This window comes from Tympanuchus pallidicinctus, unplaced genomic scaffold (assembly GCF_026119805.1).
Source record: "Tympanuchus pallidicinctus isolate F22 unplaced genomic scaffold, pur_lepc_1.0 scaffold5, whole genome shotgun sequence".
Classification (NCBI taxonomy): domain Eukaryota; kingdom Metazoa; phylum Chordata; class Aves; order Galliformes; family Phasianidae; genus Tympanuchus; species Tympanuchus pallidicinctus.
The window spans coordinates 36,006,200-36,019,144 of NW_026294769.1; the positions used below are offsets into that span (position 1 = coordinate 36,006,200).

The window sequence follows — 12,945 nt, forward strand, 5'->3', positions numbered from 1 at the left end:
GTAGATTTAGTTGTAAGAAATCGTATAAGGCTGGACCTCTAAAAGTGTGGTCTTTGACAGAAATAGCTGAGTGTGTTCATCTGTAGCCTGTACTTTTGACTGTATTCCTGTAAAGTCCATTCTCGTTTGTCTTTGAGCAATATTAAGCAAGGCATGCTGATAGTTCTTTATCTACAAAATACAGCAGATTTAGCAATTTTGTGCTAGTGATTAGGACTAAGTAATCATTCATAGTAACTAAGGATGACAGAGCTATTTTGGGGAGAGGAGTTATTACAGAACTCATCAATTAAATCTGGGACAAACAGATCTCTAGAAGCACTTCTGGGAGTCAGGATCACTGGCAAAAGATGTGCTTTGTTTTTTTTTTTAATTCTTGCATGCAGGTACACAGGAGCTTTGTATGGCAGGATAATCGGTTTGATCCTTGTTTCCATTTTTGGTGTTCAAAATAATAAATATGGAGCATGGATTGATCCAGGTCTCTTCGCTGCCATTGGAGCTGCCTCCTTTTTCAGTGGTGTGTCAAGACTAACCATTTCCCTCACTGTTATCATGGTGAGTATGTTAAATTTTCAGGTATTTGTGTGGCTATGGTTGAGTTGAGCTCTTGCTGCTGCAGCTAAATGAACCACAGATGGTGTCCCACACACATTGGACCACAGTGAAATACATATTCTTGGCCTACTTATTTCTAGCTTGTCTGAAGAGCTTTTTTTTTTTTCTATTTCTTTTTTACTTTTCCTTTTTTCTTTTATTTTCTTGGGACATTGTATTTGTGAAAGCGTAGATTTGGAATTAACACTTAGAGAAGTCTCAGTATCTGATCCTATTTTTTAAACATTTCTTGGTCACATAAATGATATTGGCTTCAGTGGTTTACAAAGAAGGAGAATATGCTATCTCTGTTCCTTGTGGATTACAAAAAAACGGCAGCTCAGTTGCAACACCTGGGGACAGTCTGTTGTAAGGTGCAGACAAAATTCAGCTCAGTCAACACAGGAATGATTTTGAGGTCACAAGGGGGAAGTCTTCATAGTGTGGAAATTTGATCTATGACTTAAGCAAGTCTTGGATGCTATTGCCCAAACAAATCTCATTAAAATCTTTGAAGATGTCAGAATTCACCTGAAGTGACCAAGTGGGGATTTTTCTCTCCTAGAACACTGCCGTGCAGCATTTGATAAAGGGTCTGTTTATTGGCATGCACTCAGAACTAGGTTCTTTTCAGTGATAAGCTGTGGAAATTGTGTAAGAAGCATTTTTTGATGTTTTCGTTTGAAAGGCGATACATGTGCATAGCAACTTATCTGTTATGAAGGAATAATTTGATTATGAAAACACTCCTACTTCAGTGTCCTTGTGATGTTTTAGCACTCATTTTCCCATTAAGCACAAATGCATTCTGTTATTTTTACTTATATCATTGCTACTGGACATCTGCTGGAAGATCTGTATGTTTTGTTGGCCAGCTATGGTGTTTGAGCAAGGAAAACTGGTGCCTGAACGATAAGTTTTCTGAGAGCTCCTGTTGCTACTGACTGTAATGGCTCTTCCAAAGCAGAGAATTTTTAGCCTGAATTTTCTTGCAGTGGCTCAATAACTTCTAATTGAAGTTGGAGATGCAAATCATGAGGGGCAAACACAGTTGATTGACATCTTCCTTCGTTTTGTGCCCATGAGGCTGGGCTTCATTGTAGGGAACTGAGAAGTGAAGGTGTGTCAGAACACTTGCTAGTCTTGGATGACAGAACTGCATTTCATTCAGCAATAACAGGGAAAAAAAAAACCAACTGTATTTTATTTGCTGCAATTTCTCCCTGCCTTCCCAATTACCTGCACTTGTTTTTTTGTCCAAAAGCCTCCCAGAGCATGTATGTACAGCACGTGCAGAAGAATAGCTGGGAACTGCTTAGAGAGCTATACAAAAATCAGTTGAAAAGGCACTAGAAGAATGATTAGGATCTCATTGCAATGTATTCTGAATTCCCCTAGGTGTCATGTTATAACTCTTCTGTGCCTCTTTCTGCACAGGGAGATTGCGTTTCAATTCATGTTCATCCAAGATAAATAGCTGCACTGCTTGAGGAAATATTAATTTTTGAGGAGAAAAAAGGTCTTGGACATGACAATGCAAAAACATAATTAAAAGGTTGTGCCCTCAAACCATAAAATGCACATATTTTTCCTATATTGTCTGATGGGTTCAAAAAGAATTGAGTGTGTTTGCTTTGGCTTTTCACATAGCCTCCCATTTGGAAACAGTTATGAATGTGGGACTTGCAGTGAACAGGTTTGTAAAATGCTTTCCTTTTTTTTCTCACGGCAGACCCCACAGGCTTCTACCCACCTCTTCTTTTTGGGCTGCTTCCTTTTATCCCCCATGCTGACACTTTGCCCTTATCCTCCTCAGCTATTTGTGGCAAATGGTAGACATGGTGACGTTTTCCTTGGCAGGCAGAGGGACCAGCCTTGTGTTGTGTCTTCCCACAGCTTTCTGTCTCTTACGTCTTTGTGCTGAGTGTCCTGAGCTTGCTGGTCCCAGTGGGCTTTAGGTGTAGGAAGAGGAATAGCATCTTCCTACACAGTGTGGTTTGTCCCCAGGACTTTCTGTATTTTTATCATTCCTTTTGTATTTTGTATCTCAATTACACTGCCTTGCAAAGGTTGAAGAAATAGGATGGTACTAGGCTAGCCTAGGATTAGTGTTCTTGTCCAGTACTGGTGATGCTCCCATGGGCAAGCTAAGCTGTTCAGAAGCCAGCTGCAGAGAAGGGCTTTTTTCTACACTGACTCGAATCCTTCATTCTCTGAATTGTCCTCCTTTCTGTTCACACATAATGCAAAATACCCCTAACTCTCTCCACTTTCCTGTCTGTTCTGTTCAAACACAATTAAAGCAATATATCACTTTATTGGCCTAATTTACTTCTCAAAGAGATCTTTACTGGTGGATATGGGGAATGTGATTAATTGTGAAAAGGTTAAGACTCAAAAGCCTCCTCTGAGTGTGAAACACTGAAATATCAAGCTTTTGACAGATGTAGAATAGAGGAGAAAATAGAATGTTCCTTAAGATATGGATGGGGAAATGCAATGTCATTGTAGAAACCAGAAGAAATTCTCCATGGGGGGATTAAATCGCCTTGGGTCTTTCATTCTCTAGCTGATGGAGGGTGTGGCTGCTGTGAGTGAGCGGCTTGTGCTAATGAGCAGTCTCTTGCTTCTGAAATAAAATGACCATCTGGTGGTTGGTTGGAGCATTATGAGAAGTTACTTATTGATATCTGCCTGTTTTTGTGTTTTGTTTTTTTAATATGGCAGAAAGAACAAACTGGTTTTAAAGTCAGCTGGTTCATAAAAGACAGTACTGAAGGCTCAGAGATGAGAGTTTGTGCTTTCTGCTCTCTGGTATTTGTATCAGGACAGGTATTCTGGCAGAGCATGTTTTATAGTTAACTATTTTGCTGTAAGTGACTGCTGTTCTACAGAATCATTAAGGTTGGAAAAGACCTCTAAGATCCCCCAGTCCAACCATCAGCCACCCACCCCCACCATGCCCACTAACCACGTTCCTCAGTGCCACATCCACACGGTTCATGAACACCTCCAGGGACGGTGACTGCACCACCTCCCCGGGCAGCCTGTGCCACTGCCTCACTGCTCTTTTGGAGAAAAAAATTTTCTTAATATCCAACTGAAATGTAGTAAGGAAATTTCATACTTCTTATACATTTTTAAGAAATTAAAACAAACATTTGTTTTATGATATTCTTATATCCTTCACAACATTATTACAGATCTTCTTGGATAAACACAATAAAATAACTGTATCAGCAGGTAGTAGTGATTAAATTCTAACCTCATCCTTTTCTCTGCATTTCATCAGTATTTCAAAATCAGACAGAATGTGCTTACCTCAAATTATAGACAGGATGTATTACTGCAAATTCTGTTGCTACCCTTCTCACTTCCTCTGAGCTACTCCTTAAAGCTTAAATCCTTTCACAAGGAACTGAAGCAGAGCATCAGCTGTAGGCATTATGGTAGTAGATATTAAAGGCATGTCTTATTTTACATCGAAGATGCGAGCATATAGCACAGACAGTCATGTGATTTAACTAATTAGTGTGAAGTTATAGGATGAGTAAGATGCTAGAGAAGAAAGCACAAGACTTAAAACACATGGAAAATCTGCCTGGTATCCCATGTTGCCCAGTGGTTAGAAGATGCTGCATTTTGAACCGTTTGCAGTAGGAATGATGCAAGAATGTAGGATGGCTTTGAAAACACTAAAATGAGTATAAATTATGGATCTGTTCTTGCTGAGTGGGGTTGTCAAGCTGTATCTCACAACTGGTGCCTAACAGGTAGTGCCAGTGAAAACAATCCTGACTGCCCATGGCATTGCTTGTTAGTACTGTTTCTAAAAAGACCATTGGGGGCCGGGAAAATTAAAAAAAAAATTCTCTTAAGTGAGACCTGGGCTAACTGGTGAGATGAATAACGTCTACCTTAGGCAGGCACAAAAGTTGTGATGTGTACTACATGCGGATTAATGTAAGTGCTTATACGAGAAAAAAATCCATTTAATACGCTGTGAACAGCTGCATTGTAGTATTTTCCACCTCTGTGGTGTTGAAGAGTCATGGCTTGGATTGTGAGCTGCTGTATTTGAGTCTGGGTTGGTACCTGGTTATACCTTGTAGCATGCTGGTGAACTCCCCCTGCTCACTTTTGCACGTCATTAATACTGTGCTCTTTGGAGTGTTCTTTTGTGGCTATGTAATCAGCTTACATCCGTTAACACACCACTTCTTTCTTGCAACTTCTTTTGAAGAGAAGGCTCCAAGGAGATCTGATAGGTGCCTTGCATTATAAGGGGAACTATAAGAAAGAAGGGGAGGTTCTTTAGCAAGGTCTGTTGTCATAGGTCAAGGGGAAATGGTTACAAACTAAAGGAGGGGGAGGTTTGGATTGAATGTAAGAAAAAGGTGTTTTTTTTTTTTAATGATGAATGCAGTGAGGCACTGGAGCAGGTTGCCCAGAGAGGTGGTGTAATAACCCACCTCTGGAGGTGTTCAAGCTCAGACTGGACAAGGCTTTGAGTTGTAGGTGTCCCTGTTCATTTCAGGGAAGTTAGACCCTTCCAACTCAAATGATTCTATTCTATAAGAGGGAGCATTTTAATAGAAATTTTGTGTTGACTGGTATATTTTGTGATGTTTTTGTTCTGTCAGAACATGAGTGACTTTTCCAATTTTCAGTGGCAACTTGCCTACTGTCTGCTTTATTTGCTGCTGTTTTGATCCTGCTAGCAGAGCAAAGACTCCCTGAGAAGGAGGATGCCCAGAGAAGCTGTGGATGCTCCATCCCTGGAAATGTTCAAGATGGTCAATCTGATGTAGTGGAAGGTAGCCACAGCAGGGCTAGGAGTAGATGATATTTAAGTCTCTTTCAATCCAAACCATTCCATGATTTGATAGCTCTGACTGTCCACAGGCATGCTCCATGCTCCTCCTTGTGCCAAACACCAGCACTCATCTGTGTTCTGCAGCTTCCTCCGTTCAGAGGGGGGCTACTCCTGTCACCTGGAACTCCTGTATTCTCTTCTTCACTTCTGCTCATTCAATTTGTTCTTCATGTGTGATATCTTATGGCCAAATATAGCAAAAGTTTCTTAACTGCCTAATTTTGTAGTGGGAGTAGCTATGAAGATTTGAGTCTGCAATAGGCTGCTTTTCTAGCATCACCCTGGCTAGAATCACTTAAAATAAATCCACTCTATTTTTGGATGAAAATTAGGGTTTCAGAATTGTTTTCATGAATACCTTGGGTTTTTAATGAAAAAGTTAAACAACTGAGGAAAAAAAAATAAAGCAAAAACTATGTAAAATATCTTGCCATGATCTTTGTTGCTTCATGTTATCATTTTTCTATGAGAGATGAAATATTTCCCATGAAACACTAACGATGCTTTCTTGGCCTGTTCCAGGAAGGAGGGGGCAATCCATGGTGCATCATGGGAGACATAGTTTAATCTGAGATGCCTACTTATGTCCAATTTTAAAATTCTCATGAGACACCGCAATAGTATTCCAAATCAAAGCTTTCTGGGTTTTAACCTAAGAAATAGTGCCCTATGGGGATGATAAACAATTTGTCAAGTCATTGGAACATCCCATAAAAAGTGCATGCTTGTAGGGAAAAACAAAGTAACCCTTTTTTTTTACTGGATAGTGGCTTTGTGAACTCAGCCCAGGAACATCAGAACAAGTCCCTTCTCATTCATTCATCATCCATAAAGAAGAACTGCAACCAGTGGTTAGTTTGTATTTAGCCTTGTTCTAATTCACGAATTAGAAGAGGATCTAGCTATATCTCTTAAAGTGCTGTTTCAGCTTTGGCACCAGGTTTTATCAGTAAAACAAACAGATATGCCTGAATTATACATGGATTCAAATGGCATTGAACTTTTAGAAAGTTCAGTTCTGCATCTGAAATATTGAAATGGAGACTGTGTTTCTTCTTTAAATACACTGGAAATGAGGTTGTAATGTGAGAAGATAATATTTTTAATATCGTCATTTTTCTGGCTCTAACTTACAGTAGCTTTAAAGGTATTTTATAAATAAAGCAAACTAGTGTATTACAACACTGAATTGTACATTTGGGACAAGTAATACAAATCTTAATGAAAGTTCATGAGAATTTAATGTGCAGAAGTTATTTTTACTTCACAGTATCTTATCTGTTTTTAATTTTTTTCAAATTACAGAGTGCAATTGGGCTGTTTTATGTAGTAATTCTTTGCCAAATTTAATTTGTTTCCAAATTAAAGGCATTTTTCATTTACATTGTCACAAAAAGCATCTGAAACCATTAAGTTCTGTTATATTTTTAACATAAAAACCTTCAGAATGCTGCCAGTAGTATTTTTTCCAAACTTTGTGAAAATGATTTATCTATGGGACAAAAGCTACTACAATAAGCCTACCTCATTTTTTTTTTTTTCCAGCCAGAGGGGGGTTTATTATCATTTATTATTATTATTATCATTAAATTAAAAGCTCTATGTAACCAGCTGCTCTAATGAATAGGGGCTTGGGGCCAGAAATCCTTGTTTTGATTCCTGGACCCAGTTGAAACGAGAGTGAGCGATCACACAGCCCAGCTGCTGCTCTGTCAAGCAAGGTCTGTTGGTGGGAAGGAGGCTCCTCCTGTGTGTCCTGAGAGAGGCAGATCCCCAAGGAGGACTACGGCTTTTCCTCTGCCCAGATGGGAAGGACATGTTCTGTTGTGCAGTCTAAAAATGTTGCTCTCCTCTCCTCATCTGGGTCAGGGACACATATGGTCATGGCAGTGAGCCCTGGTGAAGGTGTGCAGCTGCTGTAAGCAAAGAGGCAGGCCCCAAGAGGAAGCTGTGAAAGTGCATGGAAAAGGAGAAATGTTGTGCAAAACAGGATCACAAATGGTAGCCAAAGGGACCTGTCCTAGAGATGGCTCTTCTCTCGCTTTGAAATATGAAGGAGTGATGGTGAAAGAACTCTTGAGCACATGTGGATGTGTCTCAGGCCAGCTTATTGACCCAGACCTGAACTGCTTTCTGTATCTCTAAAAGGAAAAAACAAAACAAAACAAAACCTACCCAAACTGACAGTGGTCACTTCAGCAGTCACTGCTGCAACCTGCAAACCAGCAAAGCCCCATTTCAGAAAGGTAGAAGTTGTGTGGTGTTAGCTGCCTGGTTCTTCAGGTCATATATCATGAAGACTGACTTCAGACTATTCCAGTTGTACCACTCCCACCTCATGCTCTTCCTTAGCTTGATCCCTGTTCAAAGAAAAGAGAATTTCTTTGGAAGGCTTGAGTCGTATTTTTCCCTTTCTTCTCCTTGTTTAGCAGGGTGAATGCAATACTTAAGAGAGAACAGACAAAGAGAAGGGAAAGAATGGACTGTAAAAAATTAATACATCCTTTGGCAGCACAGATGTTGGGAAACCTCTGGTTATGCCTCCCTCTGACTTGCTCAAGACACAGGGGCGTGAAAGGGACATTGGGCTCCTGAGGCAATTAGAGTCTGGTGCTCTGGAAGGAAAATGGAGCACATGGCTGCCTGTGGGGAGGGCCATGCCTATGTAAGAGTAACGGAGGCTCCAGGAAGCAGGTCATGTCAGCCTCTGTAGGCTGATATTGGTGTTAGATGAAACAAGATTGTGACCCTAGCTTTAGAAAGAGTACATACTTGTGCTCTGAACAAGAAAGCATTTTTTTTGCCCTGCTGATTAATGTGCCCAAAAGGGCAAGAAGGTGTATGTGCTCATTCTACAGTGAGATTCAAATTTTCCTCTCCTCTAAATGCTTTAAAATAGATCAGTACATTCCAGCAGGCTTACTTAATACCAAATTTAGTAAGTAAAGTCTTTTGGAAAAGTGGGGACAAATGTAATATTCAAGATTTTTTAAATCGTTTTTCCTTCAAAGCAGGCAGAGGAAATGCCTAATTGTCTGGAAACTCATTTGGCAGGTTCTTCCCAGTGCTAGAATATTCAGTGCATCACTCTGTCTCACTTAAATACTTTAGAGCTCACTTAACATTTTTTATTACACCTGAGATGGTTCACAGAAGCTGTTATGACAAGATCTAATTTTCTGTTACTAAACTGTCTGATTTTTTATTTTTTTTTTAATAAAGAGTTAAAAGTGCAGTCAGAACCTCCAAGTCTGTAGTTATTTGTAGCAGGGTAAGTGTTGGCTCAGATTAAGCTATCTGTCAGAAGCCCAGTGTGTCTGAACGGTGTGTTTAAAGATATTTCCTAATGTGATTGTAAGTGATGTCACCTTTTTACAAAGAAGGGGAGATGTACAGTAGCTTTGTACTGGTCCTGGTTTTATTCAAATTGACATGAAAATAAAATTGCAACTGTTTGATTACGTAGTTACTGTAATATACAACAAAGTGTTGCATACATTAAGTCCTACTACTTTCTGTTGAGTTTGCTCCAACTAGAGGAAGAGCACTGTGTATTTTTTGGCAGTTGTCTGTCTAGGAAGCGAAATTAGTGGAACTTCTCTCACAGAGGAAGGGATGGGGAACAGTTTCAGGCCATCAGGTTTTGTAATGCACTTCTCTAAGAAACTAGAGGCTCAGCGAATGACCTCCTATGCTGGCTTTGACAACAGGCTTTTTTAAGTGTTCTGCTCTGATATTTAAAGTCTAATCTCCTAGTGCAGTGAAAGCTGAGATGAAGTTCACAGCCTGTGGCATGCAGTGTTTGTCAAATGGTGAGGAAGATGCACAGAGCCATGATAAATCCGCCGTCAGGTTTGCAGCTGCTTGTAGTCCTGGAACTCCTTCTCCTGCGTCTCCTGGACCTTGGGAGCCGGGGCTGTGGCAGTGGTTGTTGATTTTAGCATCACTTAAATATGTCAGAGATTCATTACAGCTCTCTTTATTATTTTACAAAAATGCACATGAATAATAAAGAATTCTGCTATGTTATGAGTTAAAACATTACACAGTTTCTTAACTGGGTTATTATGGAGTACAGTGCTTTTTTTGAATAGATTTTATATGTAAGCTTGCTGAATGTTTAGGCATGTTCAACAGGAAACATACAGAATGTTGCTGTGTTTATAAACAAGCAGTTTGTTTGACACAACAGGCCTTCCTGGGACACAGATTTAGAGACCAGAAAGCTCCTTTCAGGATTTGTGTCTACTATGCACACAGAATAGTGAGACAGGTTACAAAGAAATCACAGGTAGATATCTTGCTAGGGGATCTTGGCAAAAGTTGCTGTAATCACCCATATATTTCCTATATGGGTGCATCCGTTGCCACAGCCTGTCAAAACAGGTGTATTTATAGGCCTTGAGGGACTGAAACAAGAAATCAAACATTTCTGCTTTGCATAGCATCTTCTGTCCTAGTTCCCAAGGACTGAGACTCAGAGGACTTTGATACGTTTCCAGGGACTACTTAGCTGTTCTGGGTATTTCTAAATTCTCTCTAGCAGTCTCCCACTGTTATGCTTGGTCTTGGAATTAGGGAAAGTTGTTCTCTCCATAAACAAGGAAGTCATGAACAGAACGCTGGTCGGCTTCAGAGGAACTCATGCAGTTATTTAAATCCACATCAGAGGAAGATGATACTTGATCTCACTGAACATTAGGAATTAAAGTGGATTAAGAGACCACGCACAAGTGTGATTAATGGGAACCATTTTGCTTAAAAGTACACGCTCTTGCTAAGATATTTTTTTGTGCTCTGCCTTGGCAGTAATTAAGCTCTGGGGTGTTAGAGGCTGCCTTCTCATTTTAATGGTCTGGAGTAGTTAATAGAGTTACGAATGCGAGGAAGAATCCCGCTAATTGTGCAATCCTCCTGGCACTGGGGATTTGGCAGGAAGTTCCTTCCAGTGAACCTACCCTGGGTGTGTCACCCTTTGTAGAGCATGATGCACAGCTTTGTTTGCCTGAGGCTGCAAGAAATAATCATTTTCAGCAGTGTGAGGAACTTGAATACATAACTTCTTGGGGTTAGCAGGACTTTTAAAGAAATTTATGTTTACTCTATTGCAGCATCCCACTTCTTCAAAAGTTTCCAGCAGTGATGGTGGTGAGTGATAAGGTGATGCATTAAAGTGAATTGAGTTAATGGATGTAGTCCTAGGAATATAAAAAATTTCTTTAAAGGTGAAGTGCACAGGAAAGGAAGATTCTTCACTTTTAAAAGGAGAGGTTAATGGAGGGAGTATTCAGCTGGATCAATATTGAGGAAGGGTGCCTCTTTTGGCATAATCCCAGGTGAAAATAGTGAACAATAATGGCACTGCAGTTATTTGTGTTGTTAGGAATGTTATTAAGTGGGAAGTGAACTGACTCAAGTGTTCAACACACAGGTTACTAAGTGTGAGCAGATCATTATCCAGACATTGAAGAAACTGAAATGCCACACTGCATTGTTTATGAAATGGCTGTGAGAGTATAAATAACTGCAGTCCAAGGAGATGCTATTTCCACAAATCTCTGTTCTGAAGAAAGCTGCTTGAACATCTGCTGCAGTGAACAGGGAATTGTTCTGCTCCCCTTCTTCATGTCAGTCCATGTTTACAACCTTGTTGGCACTTGCTCCTGAGCAAGAAACAAATGATTAGACTACAAGCTCTCTACCCTTTGGGAATGTTCTGTTGACCGTGGGTGATTTTTTTCTTGGTGTATTGAATCAATTGGAGAAGTTATGGCTGCATCTGAGGAAAATGAAAGGTGTCTTCCTGGGGAACTGTCTAATCTTCCACAAAATCTGATCATTTGTAGCCCTGGGAACTGTGCCTGGAGATGTTGTTTAGTGCCAGCTACAACTTTAACTCCAGAACTACTGGGTTTGGTTGGCAGCATTGAGAATTTGTGTCTCTTTGCATTCTCCCACCTCTTGTGTTTTTTTTTATTTTAAGTCACTCTTAGGCACATTGCCATATACCTTTTCTTTCCCGAATATTTTCCAAATTCTAGACCTTTCAGCTATGTGTGTGTAAGCTTGTGAAAAATGACAAAATATTTCTTTTGGAGTTAGCCTCTTCCCAAGATGGTGATCATTATATCATGAGAAGGAGGTTTTGTCTTTCATTTGTTCAGTTTGCCAGGCAGCTCTTCCATTTTAACATATTTTAAATCATTTTGAGGATGTGTTTTCTTTTTAAAAAATTTGATACGTCTTCTCTTCTGCATTTGTCACTGCAAGCTGCAAATAGTGAGAGAGCTCTTTTACTAAGTGATTTTCTGATAAAGAAAATTGGGTTGCGCCGTGTTGCTGGCTAGCCATCTTTTCTTCTGTGTTATTGGAAATACCAAGGGTTCATGGAATATTCACTTTATCAGCAGCCTTGCCTCTAACGAGGTTGTTTGGCCCCTGTTTTCTGAGCTGGAATAAAACATTTGAAGTATGTTAACTATCATTTGATTGAAAAGTGGGGGGCAGCATTTTTTAACACTGAGCTTTAAGTAAACTGCATCTTTTTGAATTTCCTGGGCAGCTGCCGTTCTCTCTTTGATGTGCTGTGCCTGGTGATGCTGTTAATGAAATGCATAATTATGTGTTATATAATAAAACTGAGCTAACATGAAGGTGGCTAACGGATTATAATGATGTGGAGGCCTGAGAAACTGGGGACCGTGGGGGTTGTTGAAAAGTGCCTCCAGTGACAAAGAGGACATTTAAAGAGCTTTGAATAACTGTGCTAATAAATTAATTGTGGTCTGCATGCATGTGTGTGCAAATGACATATTTCAATATTTTGTATATAGAGAGAATATTGAAAAAAATAGGTGCAATTTACTGGGCTGCTGATGTATGAAGTGTCAGCGCCGACTGTTTCCAGCATCTATTAATGCTGCTGGCTCTGTAGAGATGGGTGCCCTAGGCTAAGAAATTTTTGGCACAGCCTGCTGGACCCGTAAGATCAAAAGGAAAAAAAAAAAAATAAAAAAATCTGGCAATATGCACTGAGTGTAAATTGCATCCTAAAGAGCAGCCCCTAAAATGCAGGCTTGGAACGAATATCAATAAATGAAACAGCACGTTTCTTTGCTGAAGAGTTGAAGGCGTTTAGTGGCTGCCCCAATTTTCCCCCTCCCTCTGCTTTTGTCACCTTTATTTTCTCTCTCCCTTTAGTGCTCTGTGTAAGTTGTTCCTTCTGTAGGTTCTTTAGGAAGTTGTGGGAGCAGACAGGGGTGTTAAAGCAGTGGCCGCATTGTCTTCCAGCCCTGGACCAGATGAGCTCCTAGTGGTGCTGGGCTGTGGCTGGCCTTGCTAGGTGAGAGCTCACCAGGACCTGTCTGCAGGCAGAATGGGCTTACGGAGAGCACCAGTGTGAATTTACAGCCTGCTGGCTACTTGGCACCAATTCACTAAGTGGATACTTCTAGAACCTACTGAGAGTGCTT

At 40.2% G+C, this 12,945-nt stretch overlaps 1 protein-coding gene across 1 annotated transcript in view; it reads left to right on the top strand.

The window, feature by feature from the left end:
• Positions 1-12,945, top strand: part of LOC128091434 (chloride channel protein D-like) — a 76,700-nt gene that overhangs the window by 24,555 nt on the left and 39,200 nt on the right. The window contains exon 11 of the mRNA XM_052704567.1: positions 387-558. Coding sequence (XP_052560527.1) covers positions 387-558 — 172 coding nt within the window. The remainder of the gene's footprint in view (positions 1-386; positions 559-12,945) is intronic.